Genomic DNA, 19386 nt, shown 5'->3' on the forward strand with positions numbered 1-19386 from the left:
CCCCCCCCCCCCCCCCTACTTACAAGTACATGGATATCCAAAACTTCACCTCAATGTCCTATCAACTTAATCTAGAGAGAACAAAAAAGGGATATGTTTACAGACATTGGCTTCCTCATGTAACAAAAGTCAACTTGAAACCTAATTTATACAAATCTGAACAAAGCTAAGCACAGATGCAAACATAACCTACCTCAAAATTTAGTAAGGTAATCCCCATCTCAAGAAGGAATAGTTACTTCATCTTTTCCATAAATACGCTGGAGTTCAAGGGTGGCAGCTTGATAAGATGCTGTGTAGTAGGAATGTCAAAAAAAGTGAGAAACTTAAACATAAATTTTATTATAAATTTGAAAAGAAAAAAAATCAGACAAATATAGAATGTGTTTACGTGAAATCTACTCCAGATACCAACATATATTTTTCTTCCTAGAAAAAAACAAGTGGCTCTAACATACTGCAAGGAAAACAAGTGGTTTTAGTTGCCCTCATGCTATTCTGATTCACGTGGTATTTGAAAACCATGGCAGTCAAAGCCAAACAAACCTTCATGGCTGCCCACCTTTGACCAGCCAAGAAGACCAACACCCTGCAGTTCTCTCTTTTTCTTTCATTTTTTTAAACTTCTCCTATATTTTATTTGCACAAGAAAATTTTGTGAAATTTGATTGAATATTAATCATCTCATACAAATTTACACTCCCTAACGCACTAGAAATAAATAACCCTTCATATTTTTACTAATGCAGTCACGCAAAGATTGTATGGAAGTTACAAAAAAAAAATCACCTTTCCAAATACGAAAATTCTTCTGATTAATGGGAGAACCAGTCACATTCTGAATTGCATCAAATAACAACTCCTGAGGGGTGTTCTTTAGCTCTTGAACAACAGCATAGATAGTTTTACCATTCTCAAAATAGATGTGATTGTTTGGATGTTTGGTTTTGCAGCCAGCATGCCTCTCAAATTCATAAGCATTGAGAGCCTGTGGAATGTAACTCATTTAGAAACCTTAATCGTAGAGCTGTATGTTCATTTGTTGAATTTTACAAAAAAAAAAAAAAACAAAACAAAACAAAACAAAACAAAAAACAAATTCAAGGTACCTTAGAATGATTGCAGTTGTCACAGCTGCACAAATATCCAGTCCCTTTTATAATTCCCTTGAGATTTTTCTTTCCAACATAAAAAGTTAAAACAGGTGGCAGAAAAGACATTAGTTCCATAGCCTTCTCCATATTTTCAAATTAAAAATGAAAAATATATTTAAGAAAATAAATATTACCTCCCGTGACCAAGAAACATATTTCACAGGAACCCCATCAAGCATACCAGTTGAGAGCAAGCTTTTAACATTTGAAGGGAAGCTATTTGGTGGCACCTTCTTAGTCGTCCTAGGCTCTTTATTCTTGGAACTTGTGTCAATCTTAACATCAACTTTTGTAGCATTATTAAAGTTTACTTCCGCATGAGGATCAACTGAATCTCTCAGGTTTGACACTTCTGATGCTTGGGCAGAAGCCTGATTAGCCATCAACAAGTCGTAACTGCTAATAATCCCACCAGATGGATTATCCGCCGCATTCTCATCATCAAACCCTCCAAAAGATATGGTATTACTCTCACCCTTATGATAGTTGTGAGCCATAGACACAGCACCAGAATCTGCTTTGTCATATTTGGGACCCACATGTACAATATCAGAGTTCACCTTGTCATAGGTTGGACCCATTGATATATCATCATTTCCCTTATTATAAGGGGAAGCCATTGAAATGAAAGTATCACCTGCCTTACTATAGGCTGGCCCCATTGAGATAAAATTTTCATGCCCTTTATTGTAGGAGGCACCAAAAGAAATGATATTGCCTTCTGCCTTCTCATAAGACTGACCCATTGAAATAAAAGAGTAATCCCCCTTGTCAAAAGGCTGACTCATCGATAGGATGCTATTGTCTCCCTTGCTATAGTTATGACCATTTGTAATAAAATTTCCATCACCCTTGCTGAAAGCATGACCCATTGAAATAAAACTATCATCTGTCTTGTGATATGCAGGGCCAACCGAGATGCTATTCTCATCTCTACTATTATAAGATTGGCCCAATGATATGGCGTTCTCATGAATTTTCTTAAATGCTGTACCCATTGAAACTGTACCATCACCCCTGCTGCTATAGGCATGTCCCAAAGAGGCAGACATGCCAATGTCAGCGTCCCTGACTTGATTGACTTTAACCTTTCTAATTCCACCAAAATTGAGGCATGATGAGGGATCCTCGATGGATTGTGACATGGACAAGCCAACTGACGGGTTGTTTGCAAAATGATTCTCAAACTCCTTTCTTCCCATGTCCATATTTGCATTTCCAACAGTGATACTTCTATCAACCAAATTGACTGTTCGTATTGGCTCGGAGCCAAAGAGGCGATCAGTGAAGGGCCCCGGAACTGATTGAAAACTTGAAGTGTTTTCCCAGGGAGAAACATTCATGTGTGGAACTCCTGGAACAGTTCTAGTATTTACAGTTTCTATTGCTTGCTTCTTGCTACTGAATAACTCTGGTCCACTGCCATCCATAAACCATTGATGGCCACGCTTGTTTTCAATTCTAGAGGAGCTATCATAGTTCATCTCTCCATCAGTTAAACATCCAGCATCCCTAGGTATCCAAAAGCTTTTATGCTGGAAGGACTGCCAAAAAGCAAATACTTGAGAAGCTTTCCTAAATACTATAAAATCATAATGAAAAAACAGCCTGCACTTCAAAGTACAAGAACCTACTCCAAAACAACCCAAATGAAAATTTCAGAAACACGAGCAAAAGATAAACTTGACTGCAATATCATATGGTTAAGACGTCAGTCTATATGAGTATATAGTTTGCATTCAAAACAATGAGGGAAAAGACTAAATACTAGAAGTTAACGTTAACATTCCACATTAATTTTCTTAAGCTTCTAGGATAGCAACAAAAACTTGTTGATTCCTTTTTTTCTGGGCACCTCACATCCAGACAGCAACATATAACCATATTTACAAATAAAGGGAAAGGCTTTACAGCTCCACATGAATAATTCATGAATTTTAAAAAAAAAAAAAAAAAAAATCAAATTATATCAGTCATATGGTATTCTAGAACTTAGTCATATGAACATAAAAACTAACTACATGATGAACGAATAACTGGAAGTGAACTATTTATTGCAAAGAAATTTGCTTCAGAATAATTAGGCAGAGCTTCCTTGAAGTACTATATTATTTAAAAGCATATTTTCATGAATTCATTTTCAGAAAATTTCCAAACTGTAATAACTGAGAACTAACATGAAAAGCATAAAGTTGGTTTTATCCATTCCAAATAAAAACTCGACTAAATGCAGTTTAAAGTTATATCTTACACAAGCAAAACGTACATAGAATTTCATTTTCTGAATAAAGTACCCAGTTAAAATCTAATCTATTTATTCCATAAATTGAATTAGAAAAGAAATTTGGCATGATGTAATAATAAAAATACAAATTTAAAGGTACTGTACAAGCTTATTCATGTCTGATTACAAAATCCAATGTCATGCTAAAAGAATTTGTGATCAATAAAGTGTACAACTAATAAACCTCTGACTTTATATTTTGGTGAAACAGTAGTGGATCAAGTATTAAAAAAGTCTAAGCTTCCTTTTTCTCTCTCTCTTCTCTTTTTCCTCCCCCTCTATATCTGTTTAATTTCTCTTGCATATCCATACAACTACCTAACAAGTTGACATCCCTGTCGAGAGTCTGTGAGCTAATATCTCTATCTAAAAACTGTCCAACTCTACCTTCAAACAAGATAACATATTGAATGTTGTCTTCATAACTTTTGAATAAAATACTGTAAGCATCAATTCATCCAACATTGAGAAATGATACTGACAACATATATTTTTCGGACTAATGGAACCATTAAGATGGTAGAATTTCACTACTTTTCCTGTCAAGTCTACTAGTAAGGGCTTTGAGTTTTGTTGAGGATTGGCCTTGCAGGAAGGTTGCTTGAGGGCCTTTATTCAATCAACCAGGCCCATAATCATTAAACAACTTCTTATCCCAAGCTAAACCTTCGGAAGTTCATTTTTTATTTCAACTCCTCATTAACCATTATTTTTCTTCTTTGCTACAAAAATAAATAAATAAAAACACTTCCTACCATTTACTATAGTTAGACTAAAATAGACATGCAAATCAGATGCCTATCATATTCTTTATCTTTTACAAACATACTTTTAGATTTGGGGAAATATTGAATGAATCCAAATTTTTTGAAACAGGTGAAATTATAATGAAGTGTGGAATATAATTTCAGACAATGTGTTCGTAATTTGCACTATTAGTTGAAACAAAAGTTAAGACTTCCGCCAATGGAAAGCATCCAAAGCATAATCCTTGGTTTCCATCCTCATACTCACAATGATTGACGGGATGAGTACTGTGAGGAATTCTGCTCACCTACTGAGGTAAATGGATTTACGTTTGAGTTTTTAAAAAATCATAAGGAAATGAACTGAAAGCAAATATGGTTGCCAGAATAGGCAAGCACAGATTCGAAGAAAAGAGGAATTAATAAAATAATTTTGATTCAACAAAAGGGAGTTAGATCAATAAATTGTTTATAATATTTCCTGAAATTTTTCATACTTTTTCATTAATTGGCATTTAATTGCTGCAAAAGTTGTGAAGGATTGGATGACCCAGCTAAAAGCTTTAACTAGATCTAACTAAAACAGAAACCTCAACATTCTCAGCTATTGAAGATTCAATTTTGAATGTGAAAAACTGTAAACTCTTAGAATACATACCAATTCAAGCAAGTTGCCTAACATCCATTCATGTACATCTGCATATTGGGCGACCTTCAGTAATAGTCAAAAACAATTAAAAAAAAATTGGGGAACCATATGAACACTAGGCAGGTGTCAATTATTGAAGGTCCAAAGAGACAAACTCAATAAATTCTTACAGATCTCTTTCTCCCATTCATTGACTTGTACCCTTGAGATGTTATCGCAATTCATCATAATCTCAAAGAGCATTAACTCATCTGATAATGTTATCATGGTTTTGAAGTCACAGGAATTCGTAGCTCTATCTCAATGAAAGATACAGCCTAGAGTTAGGTAAATTAGTCTGTGAAAATTGAAGATTAACCTAGTCGCTGATTAATAAAGAATGAAATAAAAATGATGTTCTAAACGCAGAATTATTCACTTTAACTAGAGATAAGCGAATCTCTAATAAAGGAACTAATTTTCTGTAAACAATCAATTTCAATGTCTGCATTTTGAGAAAAAAAGAAATGCGGTAGTAATAGATCAGTACCGGCAAACACCTATGGCCAACTAGAAACTGAAAATTAGTCTTTCACATGGATGAGTTAGAACACAGCAACGAGCGCAGGAGGGAAAGTATGCAAAATTACCAATTAAAACGTACCATTCTTTCCGCAGACAACCCCGAACCAAAAACCCCAAAACTTCAAAGTCACTTCTCCAATCTATGGGACTCAACCTCCGCCCAACCAGAACAGCTCCTTTCACAGCGCACACACTCGAACCAGACTCCACGCCTAGTGCCAGATGTAGACAACGACACTGCTCAAGTTAATGCGAAAAATACCAACAAAGCACCACGGAAAGCCCGAACCTCTAAGATTTCCAAAATCAATCTGCAGATAGATGACCAAAAAATCTCAAAAATCAAAACTCGCATAGCAGCAATCGAACCACGATCAGTGCTAAACACGATCGAACTAAATTCCAAACACACACAAAAAAGAAACTCACAAATGCACAAGCAATTTAATACCAATCAAAATCAAAGAAACCACCAATGAGAGAAAAACCTTCAAAATTTCACCACTAACAGAGATTTCAAGTGAACTGACCGTCGCCGGAGAAATTATCGGTGAGGTTCACCGGTGAGGACATTCGATCTTTCTCTCTCGGTGGAGAAGAAAGAGAAAGGGACTTCTGGAGGAACTACTGGATAGCGACGGAAGCTGAGCTTTGGTATTTTACTATAGCGGATGATCCTCTACGACGCGGTTTTACAAGATCAATTCACAACATATTAATCCTACCTTACACGTGTACAGCAGGATCGATGGGCCCAGCTCCATTTCGCGAGGCTTAATATGGCTCTGGTGACATTTAATACGGGAAATCCGGCCGTTGAAATTTACCATATGTGAAGGCTCTGTACATGGTGATGTATTGAATTGCGGCTCCACAATCTGTCTTTACACGTGGAGCGATTCTATAGGTTCCACTTCACTTACGGGATGACGGATCTGGTGTGTTTGGAACACATTATTAAGGTGTTTATCATTGACGTGGAGGGACGATATTGAGCTTCGAGAGAAATCAACCGGCAGATTAGTGCCACGTCATTAAGCTCCAAGATATTTTGTGTAGGGAATTGTACGTGAAAAAATATCTCTTTATTTATTTATTAGAAAAGGAAGAAATTAATTTTTTAATAGGTTTTTCATTATTATTATTTTAGGTTCTTACATTGACACATTCCTAATATGGGAATGGATCGAAGTATGATGATGTAGGAGATGGCACGTGCCTTGCATGCGTGGTTGCCTCAAGCATGGAAGGAAATTGAGTCGAGACAACAATTATGACCCTCTACTCCGTACAATTGTGCCCCGATGCTCGGTAGAAATATTAGCGGTGTAGACGGGTTGGGTTGAAGAAATTTTTTGGGTCAATCTTAAATTCTGGTTGATTAGATTGGTAACTCAAATAACTCGAAATTATTTCACAACCGAACCTAGGGTTGGGTTGTCACAGGGTATAAAGACAAGCTAACTGCAATTTTTTCACGTATCAATACCTTTTTCTTTAGTTTTATTAATTAATTAATATGTGAGATCTCACATGGAGAGTGAAACGAAGCATTCTTCATAAAATTGTGAAAACCTGAGGCTAACGACAATACGTAATGGACTAAAGTAGACAATATCTGTTAGCGGTGGGCTTGGGCTATTATAAATGGTATCAAAATCAGACACCAAACAGTGTGTCAGCAAAAATGTTTATTAGCGTGTGAAATTCTCTCTCTAGTAGACGTGTTTTAAAAATCGTCGGACTCATGGTGATACGTAACGAGTAAAAAAACAAACAGTAATTATTAATGGTGAAATTTAACTCTCGTATTATGATTTTACGTATTATAATTATGATTTTGACTGAATAAAAATATAGTTAGGTTCGATATTAAAGTGAATAGATGGATTTTGTGTTAAAAAGTATTATTGTAAAAGGAGATAAATACAAATTTTAATATTTGACTTTCAAAAAAATTATTATTATTATTTTCTTTTATGTTCCAATAATTGAGCTAAGAAATGATTTAATAGCTGCTAACCCTAGTTACTTTAAATCACAATCCAACATTCTTTCAAAGTCATCTCTTATTCAAATAATTGTTAACACTTTTTTAATTAAAAAATACTCTTAAAGTCAAGCTAAACCTAAATTTATATAATTGTTTAAGTACAATATATTAATCTCTTGAATTTCCTTTTTCTAAACTTTCTTCGGCACGGTTTTATAGCGCACCCTTATTATAAATGATTCATTATCCTCTCTAATGGAGGCTCGATATCTTCGTGGTGTGGGATCTCTCAATCCTCCTCTTTGAAGGCCTAACGTCCTCGTGACACACTGCCCAGCGTCTACCTTTGATACCATTTGTAATTGTTCAACCTCACTGTTAATAGATATTGTCCGTTTTGACCCATTACGTATCGTAGTAAGTTTAACAGTTTTAAAACGCGTGTTAGGAAGAAATTTTCATCCTTTAATAAGAAATGTTTCGTTCTCCTGTTCAACCGATATAAAATAATAAATAAATGTTATTATTTTATGACATCAATAATATATTTCTTTTCTACCATGATTGTGGTTCTTCAATTATACAAATAAAACAACAACAAAAAAAAATTGAAATTTGAACAAATTTGACATTGATTGTGCCCATCCCTTCTCAAACAAATTTCCTTTTTTACCCCTCATTTAAATTTCATTTATGCTATAAATCAGTTACGTATTTATTACACTTCTAGAAGAAAATGATCACAAAATTATTTTTTGAATTTATTTGTATATATTTACTTTTACGACAAATTAAGTTAATGGGCCGGAATGGGCCGGAATAAAGAAACATGGACCGACATAAAATGTAGCCCAATAAGAGGCAGGTAAAAATAGTGCAACGGTCGTGGGTTTTGAAATATGTCCAACCAAGTTTTTTATTAATATTATTTAGGATTTATGTAAAGACTAAAATGCCCTCTAGAAAAATAGGGATCTAAATCTTATAATTTTATTAATTATAAAAAAAAAAAATTCATCTCAAATTTAATTAAAACCACTAAAATTCCATAAACCAAGGTATATTTTGGACAAATAAATAAATAAATAAAATCCAACTCTCTCCTCTTTAATATATTCCATTTTGTTGTTAGTTGAGCTAAAAGTGGAAAATAGAGGGTATTTTTGTCTCAACAGATCCTATTAAAAAATACATTGCCATTTTTATAAAATAAAAAAGTTTAAATCATTTTTAAAATTATTTAAAATTAGTTTTTTTTCCCTTATTACTTATATATATAAATAAATATTATTTATTTATATATATATATATATATATATATAGTAATTGAAAGCTTGAAATAAATGAATATCATGTCCAACCACTTAATTAAAATAGAATGGTACGTACATAAGCTTTGGTAGGCTATCATCAACCATATAATAAATACATTAATTATTCAAATTGACCACGTGGCTGTTGCGATCAAAAAAACATTTTAAAGACTTTGTGTTGGTATATGATAATGAGCTCGATAGGGAATGGACATGCTAAATTATGTTGTTATTGACAATAACGTCTCCGTACCTTAAAATTAATTAAAATAAATCGTACTTAATTATATAATATTACATCTAATGTATGGATGAAAAATACAATATGCCTCTCAGAAATTATGTTTCGTTCTTTAATTTGAAATTATTTATTTAATAAAATTTTAAATTAAAAAAAAAACATAAACAAAATTTAATAATTAGTGTAGGCAATTGAAAAGATGTATTGAGATTGAGAGGGAGAGGTGAAGCGCGTGGAAAAAATAAAGAAATAAAGTGTACGGAATTCAAGTAAGCAACAAAAAATGGGAAGCTTCGTTCCGCCGTGTTTGAAGGCACCCGCCCAAGCCCGGGATGTGGTTTCCACCACCTCCGTGCCGTTTTAAATTTTTGAATAATTATTATTTAAAAGACTTTTTCATTTCTTAATTTTTCTTTTTCTCCCTCAATTTTCACGATAAGTAGTTCAACTTTTGTCCTTATAAGGAATGTTTCGTTAACACATTGTTTTATATGGCTCTGATACCATTTGTCCTCTCTCTGACTGATACTAGACTTAATTAGCACATCGCCCCATGTCTTGACTCTCATACCGTTTGTCTTGTCTCCAATTGACATTAGACTTCATTAACACATTGTCTGGTATCTGACTCTAATACCACTTATAATAGTCCAAGTCTACCACTAGTCGATAATGATTGCCTTTATAATAAATGTTTTGTTTCGTCTAATGTTTGGCTTTTATACCAATTGTAACAACTCAAGCTCACCACTAACAAATGATTATTTCCCTTACGAGGAATGTGTCATTCCCGATATTTGACTTTATTAACACACCGCTTTCACATCATTTATAATAGTCCAAGCCGACCACTAGTAGATATTGTCTACTTTAGCCCATTACACGTCGTTGTCAACCTAACGTTTTTAAAACACGTATACTAGGAAGAGATTTCCACACTCTGAAATGATTCGTTCCTCTATCCAACTGATGTGAAGTCTCACAATTGCGTGTTTTTTTTTTTTAAGAATATTAAATTTTATTTAAAAAGAGAATCAAACGTAGCAATATCTAGAGATGCTTTAATAACAATATAACCGTAGAAATTCAATAACTTAACGGTTCTAGTATTATAACATATTGAAGTCTGAAACATTCTATCTTTCTGAATGAAACTATGATGTCTGAGTAAAAGAGAAGTATATTAATAAATTTTATATACGAGCGTTACATAAACGTTCGCCCTTTCCTACTAACTTTTCTCTAGGCCAATGGTTTTTTTTTTTCTTTAAATATTTTGAAAAAAAAAAGAGAGAATTAAGTCAATGTTGTGTACTGATAATAAATATAAAATAAAAAAGATAAGGCCTCCACACCGCCCCCACCCCTTTTCCTCCTCTTAAAATAAAATAAAATAATAATAATAATAATTAATAAATTAAAAGGGAAAATTTTCAAAAGTAGATGGAGTTGAGTTGAGAAATAATCTGCCACCGTTACAACAGTTCCTCTTGTTTTGGTCCTAATCAATTGCCACCACACCCCCAAATCTCTTCCATCTCATCAATTTATTATATTTTATTTACTCTAATTTTAAAATATTAATTGTCTCCGTCATATTACAGAACCAATACGAAACTTTTCTTATAAACGCGTTTTTAAACTTTGAACAAAAACTTGAAAAGAAAAATATAAATATGATAATATCTGCTAACGATGAATTTATTATTATTATTTTTAATTAAATGATTTAGCGTTCGAGAGAAATCCAAAAATACAAAACAACTTTCTTTGTTAATAAACTCTTTTTGTCAATTTCCAAAATTGACAATCAGATTTTAAACGAATGGAATTGAAAACAGAAATTTCCTAGAAATTATGCGTTGGCAATTGGCATGTGCCCATGTGGACCCCAATGGGGTGGCTTCCCACATCACTATGTTGACTTGGACAGACCAGTCATCTGAAACCGTACACGTAAGCATTTAAATTTAAAAAATAAAAAGAAAAAGGAAAATGGATGGTCCCCACCTTTTTTCTTTTCCGTTGGTGCCCTTTTAAGTACAAGTGGTACAACGGTCAACGTCCATTAAACTCCGCGTTTTACTTGCGGCGTTCACCTCTTTTTTAAATTGCAAAAATTAGCTATTTTAAAATATATTTTAATTTTTAAGCTTTTAAAATATGTAAACTTATCTATTTTCCTTTTGTCATTCAAAACATTTATTTCTGTTTTTAGATATTAAAATTATTATATTTTAAATATTTTGTCCCCACCGTGACTTGGACACACTCATGACAGCTTTAAAAACAACTCAAATCCCATATTTATTTTTCGTCCAGTTGTGTGGCTTTATTGAACATTCACCAACTGAACATTGCTTGTACAAAATCCAAACTTATTCAGCCATGTACGTTGTTTATGCGTGTATATCAATCATTGCAACACAACAACGTTGTATCTCATTGTCATCTTAGATCCCTAACAACAAGACTCAGGCATCGTGATATTATCCCATATCTTAGGATACATCGACCATCTAGACTTGTTTGGACACATATGTTAACAACTGACTCATATGTCAATCATCTTAGTTTCAAGAGAATAAGCATGTCAACGTGACGTGATAATGTATTATAACAACATAAAACAATTAATTAAATAAATACTCTAAAAATTTTGTAATTAAAATAAAAAATAATAAATTTAGAAATTAAAATGATTTTTAATTGTTTTATTTATTTATTATTTCTACCGTTTTGAATAAGATTTTCGATGAAAAAGGAAAATTGTAGAGTGTTCTTGAATATCAACTATCATAAATTATTTATTTTAAAATTGACATAATTATTAAATGAAGAAATAGGAGCGTTTTTTTCCGTAATTAAAAATAAATGTCGTGTAGTTCATTGTTTTTGGTCACACACCCTACCCCTAAAACTTCTATAGGGCATCCCTATAGATTAAGGACTCAATTTGCAAAAGAAAAGGACCTTTTGGGGACTCCAATCATTAATTTTTTATTTTTTATTTTTTTAAATCTTTTTAATGTTACAAAAATAAATTATAATCTCCACAAATAGCATTGAATAAGTTCCTAAATATTTAAAAAAAAATGGTTAAAATAAGATTGAAATATTAATCTTTACTGAAGCACGCGGCCATGTTCTCATGCTGACGCGTTTATTTTATGTCGTTTAATCCAAATGACAAAATTACCCTCACTGAATTCCCCAATTTCTCCAGTACTCCCTCTTGCTTCTGGAACAAGATACCGAGGGCCCAACTGTCATTACAAAATGTCAACTGACCGTCTCTCTCTCTCTCCTCTCACGCATATATAAACACAACCAATCCAGTTCAGAGGTCTATTCCTTCACTCAATCGAAACAAAACGCCATTTCCGTTTCCATCTCTTCACACACACACACCAGCCAAGAGAGAGAGAGAGAGAGAGAGAGAATCATTTAATTTGCCTTTCATCATGATGAAAAGAGAGAGAGACCTGGAGAGCGTAACAACCATGGCGAACTGCTTGATGTTACTTTCTCGCAGCAGCGCTACCACTACCGCAGATTTCGAATCTTCTTCTTCTTCTCCTCCTTCTTTATCTCCGAATCGTGTTTTCGAGTGCAAGACTTGCAATCGGCAGTTTCCGTCGTTTCAGGCGCTTGGCGGCCACCGTGCCAGTCACAAGAAGCCGCGGATTGACGGTGGAAACTCAGATGGATCTTCCTCGCAAGGTTCTCCAACCAAGCCGAAGACGCACGAGTGTAGTATCTGTGGATTGGAGTTTGCGATTGGCCAAGCCCTAGGAGGACATATGAGGAGACATAGAGCCACCACGTTGTTGACCGATCACGGTCGCCTTACGAATAATCATCATCCGAGTAGTTTATCTCCTCCGCCGCGTTCTCAACCGCCTCTGGTCAAGAAGACGAACGGCGGTGGGAGGATTTTGTGCTTGGATCTCAACTTGACTCCGTCTGAGAACGATAGTAAGTTTCTGCAGCTTGGAAAGAGTATATCCATGCTTGATTGTTTCTCTGAATTTAAAGTACATATTTAAGCAGATCGAACAGGATGAGTTTTTGTCTTTTCGATTTTCCTTTTTTTTCCTTTCTTTTTCTTTTTTGATACTGTATTCTAGATCTCTTTGTTCGTTTACAACGATACATATATATATATATATATATAAATCCAGATCTTCATATAGTGCGAATCAGTCTCCGTGCCGATAATTCATGTGAAAAATTGCTTTTAATCAATTTGGCATGCGATCATCATACGATCTCTTGAAAGTAATTTTAATTCGTTGTGCTGTTTGGTTAATTTCGATCTTCTATCATTATAGCACAAAAATACTTTTTAAGTCGGTATTAATTTCAAGAAATAATTCATTGTTGTTCTTCAATTACATTTCACGTATGCGTAAATTTCCCAACCTTTACATTTCTAATAATTAAGGTCCATTTAACTAGGATTATGCTTCTGAGAAATTTCCGTCTACTAACAATATTTCTTTATATATATTCTACATCTTAGGATTCTTGGCCAAATTTTAAAGATTAGAAAACAAAATCTTGGGGCTATTTTGGTGTAATTTCTACAATAATAATTAAGCGTGTGGAACCGTACAGACGGAAAAGAAAAAAAAAAGTTTCTGATCTTTTGTTTCAGTTTTGAAATTTGTTTTTTCAAACTCATCGTTTTTTATTTTATTTTTTTTTAAATTTACGAAAATACTAAGTATAATAATAGCCACTCGACTCAATTTATAACTCTTGGTGGATAATAAGTAAAGAGTCTTAACTTTACTAGAAGAGACTCTTTAATAAAGACTTGCATATTAATTAATGTTTTTTTTATAAAAAAAAAAAATCTTAAAAATAAACAAATAAAAATAAGAGAGATAGGTGTAAAAAATGTAATCTTATTCTTAAAAATTAGCCGATATTTGAAAGTTATAATAATTAGAAAGTAAAAATAAACAATTTGAAAAGATAGACCATAGAAAACCAAAGTATTATACAATGGGTGTAAGTATATGATAATATTAATAGAAATATATTGAAAGATGAGGAATATGAATGGGTAGTTGCATATATAAATGTTGTCAAATAATTTGGTAAATTGCATATGGTAGCACCAGAATCCAACACACCCACTACGCCAACAAAAACAAACCCTTTTCCCACTAACCCTAATTTTCCTTTTTTTCTTTTTCTTTTCCCATTTTAATTCATTTATTTCAATTTCTTTTTTAATTACAAGATTAATAATAGACTTATAACATTGTCTTTTTATTATTTATTTTTTAAAAATAATTGAATTGTTCAGATAAAACAATACCAATAAAAAATAAAAATTTCCAAGAGTTATAAATTTGGTTAAAAAAAAAAAAAAGAAACTATGAAATGAATACTCTTAAATTATAATTTGGTACACAAATAAATATAAAGTTTTATCTATAATACTTAATTTTCTTTATAAAATGAAAAAACAAAATGAGTCGCACGAACTTATCTCAAATTTATTATTCAATTTCTTGTCGCCCAACTTATTCATTACTATGTCAACAAAACCACAAACATTTATATATATATATATATATATCTTAGAAACAAGAAATTAATTTTTGAGTATGGTTGGGTTGGGTTGGACCGACGCTACCTCACAATGTTCATACTCGTTGATTCATTTTGATTTCTAAGCTTAATTTCAATGGCTATGGTCAAGATGACTCGAACCATTGCAAGTTGATTTCCAATATCCCATTTTTTCTATCTCAATGTTGGATTTGGTTTTGGGGAAGGTTGAGTTTGGTAAATAGTTGTGATTTTTTAGTTCAAATCTTGACGTATTACTCGACTTTCGTATCTATTTTATTTTAGCCTCTAAATTATATATAAAATTTTATCATAGTTCCTATCATTACATTTAATACATTTAAATAAGTGGGTTTATATAAGTCATGGAATTGATTTTCGTTGCAAGCTGCAATCAATTGTTTTCCATAAGATCTAAAAGTTCAGACTTTTTATTAATAGGTTAAGATACTAGTGACACAAACACGAACTTAAACTACGAGAAATAATATATATAAATAAATTAGGGAAAGATTTATTTTATATATGGATTTTTAAGCCCGAGTCATAACCATTTTTTATTATTCTTTTTTTTTTTAAATTAAGTTTATAAACTCTATTTTTTAAAAATATTTTTAAAAAATTAACCCAAAAATTGAAAACTAAAAAACCTAATTTAGTAATAAACTAATTTTATAAATTAAAAAAAGAATAGTTTTCGTATGGAAAAGCATTATTATTATTATTATTATTATTTCTTTTTCGTAGGTAAAGTGGAAAAGGGTTGAAATTGAAAGCAATATATTAAATAAATTTAAGAAGATTATAAAATACGCAAAAGAAATAAGAGGAAGATTCACAGCCTCCATTTTCGCTATAATTAATAAATAATTAATATTAATAGATTAATAAATAATTAATATTAATAGAGTAAGTGGATGAAATAATTTTAGAAAAATATTGCTAATGCATCACCTCATTAATTCGAAATTAGACTTAAAATAATTACTATATTAAAATTATACTTGCAATTCTTTCAATATTAACACACCAAATAATCGAGTTTTTATTTTTTATTTTTTAATTTTTATTTTATTACTCTCTTGAAATAAATCCATATACGAGGCACAACACTTTTTTTTAGTTCGACAGTTCACAGTGTAGAGATTCGAACTCGAGCTTTTGGTCAAAGTTGTAACGTCTTAACCCATTAAAGCTATGCTCGGGTTAGAAAAAAGGCATTAAAAACTCATAGAACCCTTGAATAACACTTTAAATCATAAATACTGAATGAATAGAAGTGAAGAGAGGGTTCCAATGCAAAGAAACATATTCATTGGATGATGGAGGAAGGAAGAGAGTACCAAATGCAGGGAATTTCAAACAAGTGGTGACATTGAGTATAAAAATGAAAAGCTAAGGCAAAAAGTAAACTCAGTTATTTATTCATTTATTGCATATCTATCGGGTGAGGTCAATGGTAAGTGTTCTCTTCTCTACTTGCACCTGCTCTTTCCTAATCCGAACTAGTGGAATTGGTCTCTTCCGCGTCGGAAAGCTTCCTTCAGTGAGTGCACCTGTTCAACTGAAACTCTTAAAGATATCAGTGAGCCTAGTGATAGGAAACTATCTCGCCTGGTTCGGAGAGCCATACAAACTGCATCCATCACCGTTCTATAAAACAGTTCGTTTAGTTCAACATGTGAGTGGAGAGATTTTAACTTTCGATCTTTTAGTCATAGACATACGTCTCAATGGCTAGAGCTCAATCGTTCCAAGCATTAAAAGGAATATCCTCCAATAATAATAATAATAATAAAAAAAAAACATCCAAAGATTAATAAATTCAGCAGTTGATTCATACAAAGCTATATTTTAAAGTATACCTCTACACCCAGTACTCGGGGTCAGGTATCGTCGTGTAGCTTGCATTTGATGTGAAGTCAAGGAAGGGGCTCTAGAAAAGTCAAGACTAAATGCTCATAAACAAATCAAATTAAGATTAGTCCACTTCATATTATTCTCACCTTATTGGTGACTTGTTGAGAGATATGCATTGACTTAAGCAAGTACGGAGCCATTTGCACACTAGATTTCGAATAAAGCTCAAGCAATCTTTTTGATCTTATCGTTGAAACCTTAATTGCTAGAACGTCTTAATGACAGCTAGGAAATCTTAGCCGAATCTCCTTCTGTGGTCAATGACAACAAGCAGTGTCCTGAAAACTAAGGTCAGCTACCATTTATAATCCAAGCAGGCAGTCCCAAAGGTTTGAACATCAAACTGAAAGAGCATAATCATGTACGGTTACCTATTTCGCACGGTGTCTCGAGTTCTTCAGCATAACACTGATGCTGATAAGAATCTTGATGTTTGAAAATCTTGCCCTCTGAAATGTAAATTCTGGAGTGTTAATTACCAGGTGGGTTAGTTGTTTAGCAGCACACATGGAAAACAGTAAGAACAAACAAAAACAAGGCTGCTTCAAACAAAAAAAAGGCTGCTTCTTTAAACTACTAGTTCACACAAATATAAGCCAAAAGTCAATGGTGTTAAACAATTTAGCCACCTTTCAGGAATTTTCTACTCAAGCTAAAAAAAAAAAAGAGACCAATAGCAATGGTAGTTGTAAATTCGTCGTCAAGTTCCCATTACAAAGGAGACGTTTCGACGCCAGGAGCCATATACCCCTGTACATGGCCAGCACCTGTAGTAACAACCAAAACATGCCTACATACATGGAACAAATAGTAAAGTCCTTGCCACCATTTTTTCAATTTGTCTTTAATGATTTAGTCTACACATAGCTTTTCTAATAACATATGCTCTCGATTAAAAGGTCATAGGTTCTATAGGGCGTCTCATCTTAGTGAAAAGCAAACACCGAGTAGCGAGCGTCAGACAACCATGTGCAAGCATCATCTAGGCGAGTTCACCATTTCACCCCGACTCGACATCTAACTATCTCTCCCCACCCCACTTGTTGAACTAACGAAAATAGAAATCAAGAACTTGAAACTGACATATTTTTGTTTTTTTCGTTTTTAGAGTTCAACAAATGTGGAGATGAAAATTTGAAGCTCCAACATTAAAGCAAGGTAGTGAGTGTAGCCAAAAACATGTTTGTCTTTGCCACTTTGGATCCCCAAAAGCCAAAAGTAGCTTTAATGAACAGAGCTTTCAAAGTATAAATGCAAGAGGTCCAGTCTAGTCTTACTTTTGGACTAACGCAAGTTCATGGTCTTAGGGGCCAAATATAGAGTTCATATCACAAGGCATAACGTAACCAACCATTTCCAAATTTGTATTCAATTTTCAAAATCAAAACTAATTCTAACCGCTAACCTTCCTCGCCTGTAATGTTCGTCCACAGTAGTTAGCAGAATACAAAAAGTTGAGGTGGAATTGAAGAACGCCATCCTTGAACTGCAAAGTCAAACAAGAAAAGCTCTAACATCATTATCCCAACAACTTGCTATACTTTTTACCTATACACACGCAAGCCCCACTCTCAGGCAAAACCATGGTTCTTCTTCTTCTTTTTCTCTCCTGTTTGAAATATTCAACAAAAAGAAGATTGTCAAATGTTCTTACTAGCCATGTTTGATCACACAACGAGTTTCATGCGTTTAGTTTACTGTAATTACAATGCATTTTCTTACAACATTCCAAATTCTCGTGTTTCTGTTCAGATTGATAACAACAAAACTTGTCCCTCCCCAAACCAACTTGTTCCACTATGAAAATTGTTGCTCAATGTAAATGGAACTAACTATTGAGGTCGTTTCTGTACAATTTCCTGCTGTTCTATTGATACCCCAACCTAGAATGAAGCGATCATAATTCTCATCAACATAATTAGGGATTTAACGAGGGAAAAACATGAGATAAACGAGATAAGAGCTTGATGATACAAATCCAATAGAAAATTCATTTCTGATATTCAACATAAAGAAAATACAGATCATGTAGGGCGCAAACTTCCAATGGGAACTGGAAATTTGGCGGTATTTTAGGCCTATAACCAAATCGTAGAATGTGATTAGCTATACCAACCCCCTCCCCTCCCCTGAAATTTCAACCATTACGAAACTGAATGCGAAATTTCTAGCACGATTCAAGCATTCGATTAAGGTTAACAATGAGAGGCATGATTATCAAAGCAAAAAACGGAAAAAGAAGAGCGGTTTACTGGGCAATGACGACTGCGCAGCGGACTAGAAATTATCGCCTTCCATCAAACGCTACATTTCCATTTCCGTTCACATTATACGGAGAAGTTTAATCTTCAAACTTCAATCATCACAGAAAGGTCTTGCCGCCTGCCTCCCAATTTTCTCGGAAATTTACAAAAAAAAAAAAAAAAAGTTACAACACGATGTGAAATTACTTTACGTCCTCAAGTTCATTTCGTTTAATTTTATTTATTAACTTTAAGATATATACCTTATTGTGAAAATTTTCAATAACATTTTCTTTTTACTTTTAAAAAAATCTAAAAAAAATATTCTTTTAATTTTAAAAAAAAATTTCAAAAATACCTTAAAAGTTTCGCTTAAAAAAAAAAAAACATTTACGACCCGTGTAAAAAAATATTCAATAACTTTTAAGAGTAATATTAAATTTTTTTAAGATAACCAGTAAATAGACAATTTTCGTCTGTAAATTTTTTATAGAGGCAAAGAATGTTAATACTATTTTAAAATTTCACGGGTATATTTTAAACATAGTACTAACAGTAAGAGTATTTTTAAAATTTTTAAAATTCATCAAAAAGTAACGGTGACAGATAGTTCAAACCATGCTTGTAATAATCGATGGGAATGCAAAAAAAAAAAAAAAAAAAAAAAAAAAAAAAAAAAAAAAAAAAAAA

At 32.9% G+C, this 19386-nt stretch overlaps 2 protein-coding genes and 1 long non-coding RNA gene across 13 annotated transcripts in view; 1 reads left to right on the forward strand and 2 right to left on the reverse strand.

Annotated features, from left to right (window-relative positions):
* The window catches only part of LOC111447464, a 7442-nt gene extending 1405 nt beyond the window's left edge, over positions 1-6037 (reverse strand). The window contains exons 1-6 of one of the 4 annotated variants that reach the window (XM_023086641.1): positions 5928-6037; positions 5477-5708; positions 1289-2698; positions 1110-1178; positions 790-988; positions 194-292 (exon numbers count right to left, since the gene is read on the reverse strand). In XM_023086641.1, coding sequence (XP_022942409.1) covers positions 222-292; positions 790-988; positions 1110-1178; positions 1289-2698; positions 5477-5479 — 1752 coding nt within the window. In that variant the 5' untranslated portion in view covers positions 5480-5708; positions 5928-6037 and the 3' untranslated portion in view covers positions 194-221. Of the gene's footprint in view, positions 1-193; positions 293-789; positions 989-1109; positions 1179-1288; positions 2699-5476; positions 5709-5826 lie in introns of all 4 variants that reach the window. The other 3 variants (XM_023086639.1, XM_023086640.1, XM_023086642.1) reach the window with 3 other exon arrangements.
* Positions 6038-12309: 6272 nt separating this feature from the next.
* LOC111447651 (zinc finger protein ZAT12-like) lies at positions 12310-13137 on the forward strand. Its single transcript, XM_023086925.1, has one exon. The coding sequence runs from the start codon at positions 12409-12411 to the stop codon at positions 12991-12993; it is 585 nt and encodes a 194-aa protein (XP_022942693.1). The 5' UTR covers positions 12310-12408; the 3' UTR covers positions 12994-13137.
* A 2687-nt stretch (positions 13138-15824) lies between these two features.
* On the reverse strand, positions 15825-18845 carry LOC111447008. 8 transcript variants are annotated; one of them, XR_002711191.1, is made up of 5 exons: positions 18706-18845; positions 17859-18062; positions 16540-16902; positions 16399-16469; positions 15825-16169 (listed from the first exon to the last, which is right to left on the reverse strand). It is a non-coding gene; the product is annotated as an uncharacterized LOC111447008 (long non-coding RNA). The 8 variants fall into 8 exon arrangements; XR_002711189.1 differs by having other exon boundaries at positions 15825-16704; positions 16825-16902; XR_002711187.1 differs by having other exon boundaries at positions 15825-16731; positions 16825-16902.
* Positions 18846-19386: the final 541 nt, after the last annotated feature.

Source organism: Cucurbita moschata, unplaced genomic scaffold (genome assembly GCF_002738365.1).
Source record: "Cucurbita moschata cultivar Rifu unplaced genomic scaffold, Cmos_1.0 Cmo_Scf00009, whole genome shotgun sequence".
NCBI lineage: Eukaryota > Viridiplantae > Streptophyta > Magnoliopsida > Cucurbitales > Cucurbitaceae > Cucurbita > Cucurbita moschata.

Bases quoted from the DNA above. Each gene is read 5' to 3' on its own strand.
- LOC111447651 (XM_023086925.1), top strand. From the start codon at position 12,409: ATGATGAAAAGAGAGAGAGACCTGGAGAGCGTAACAACCATGGCGAAC.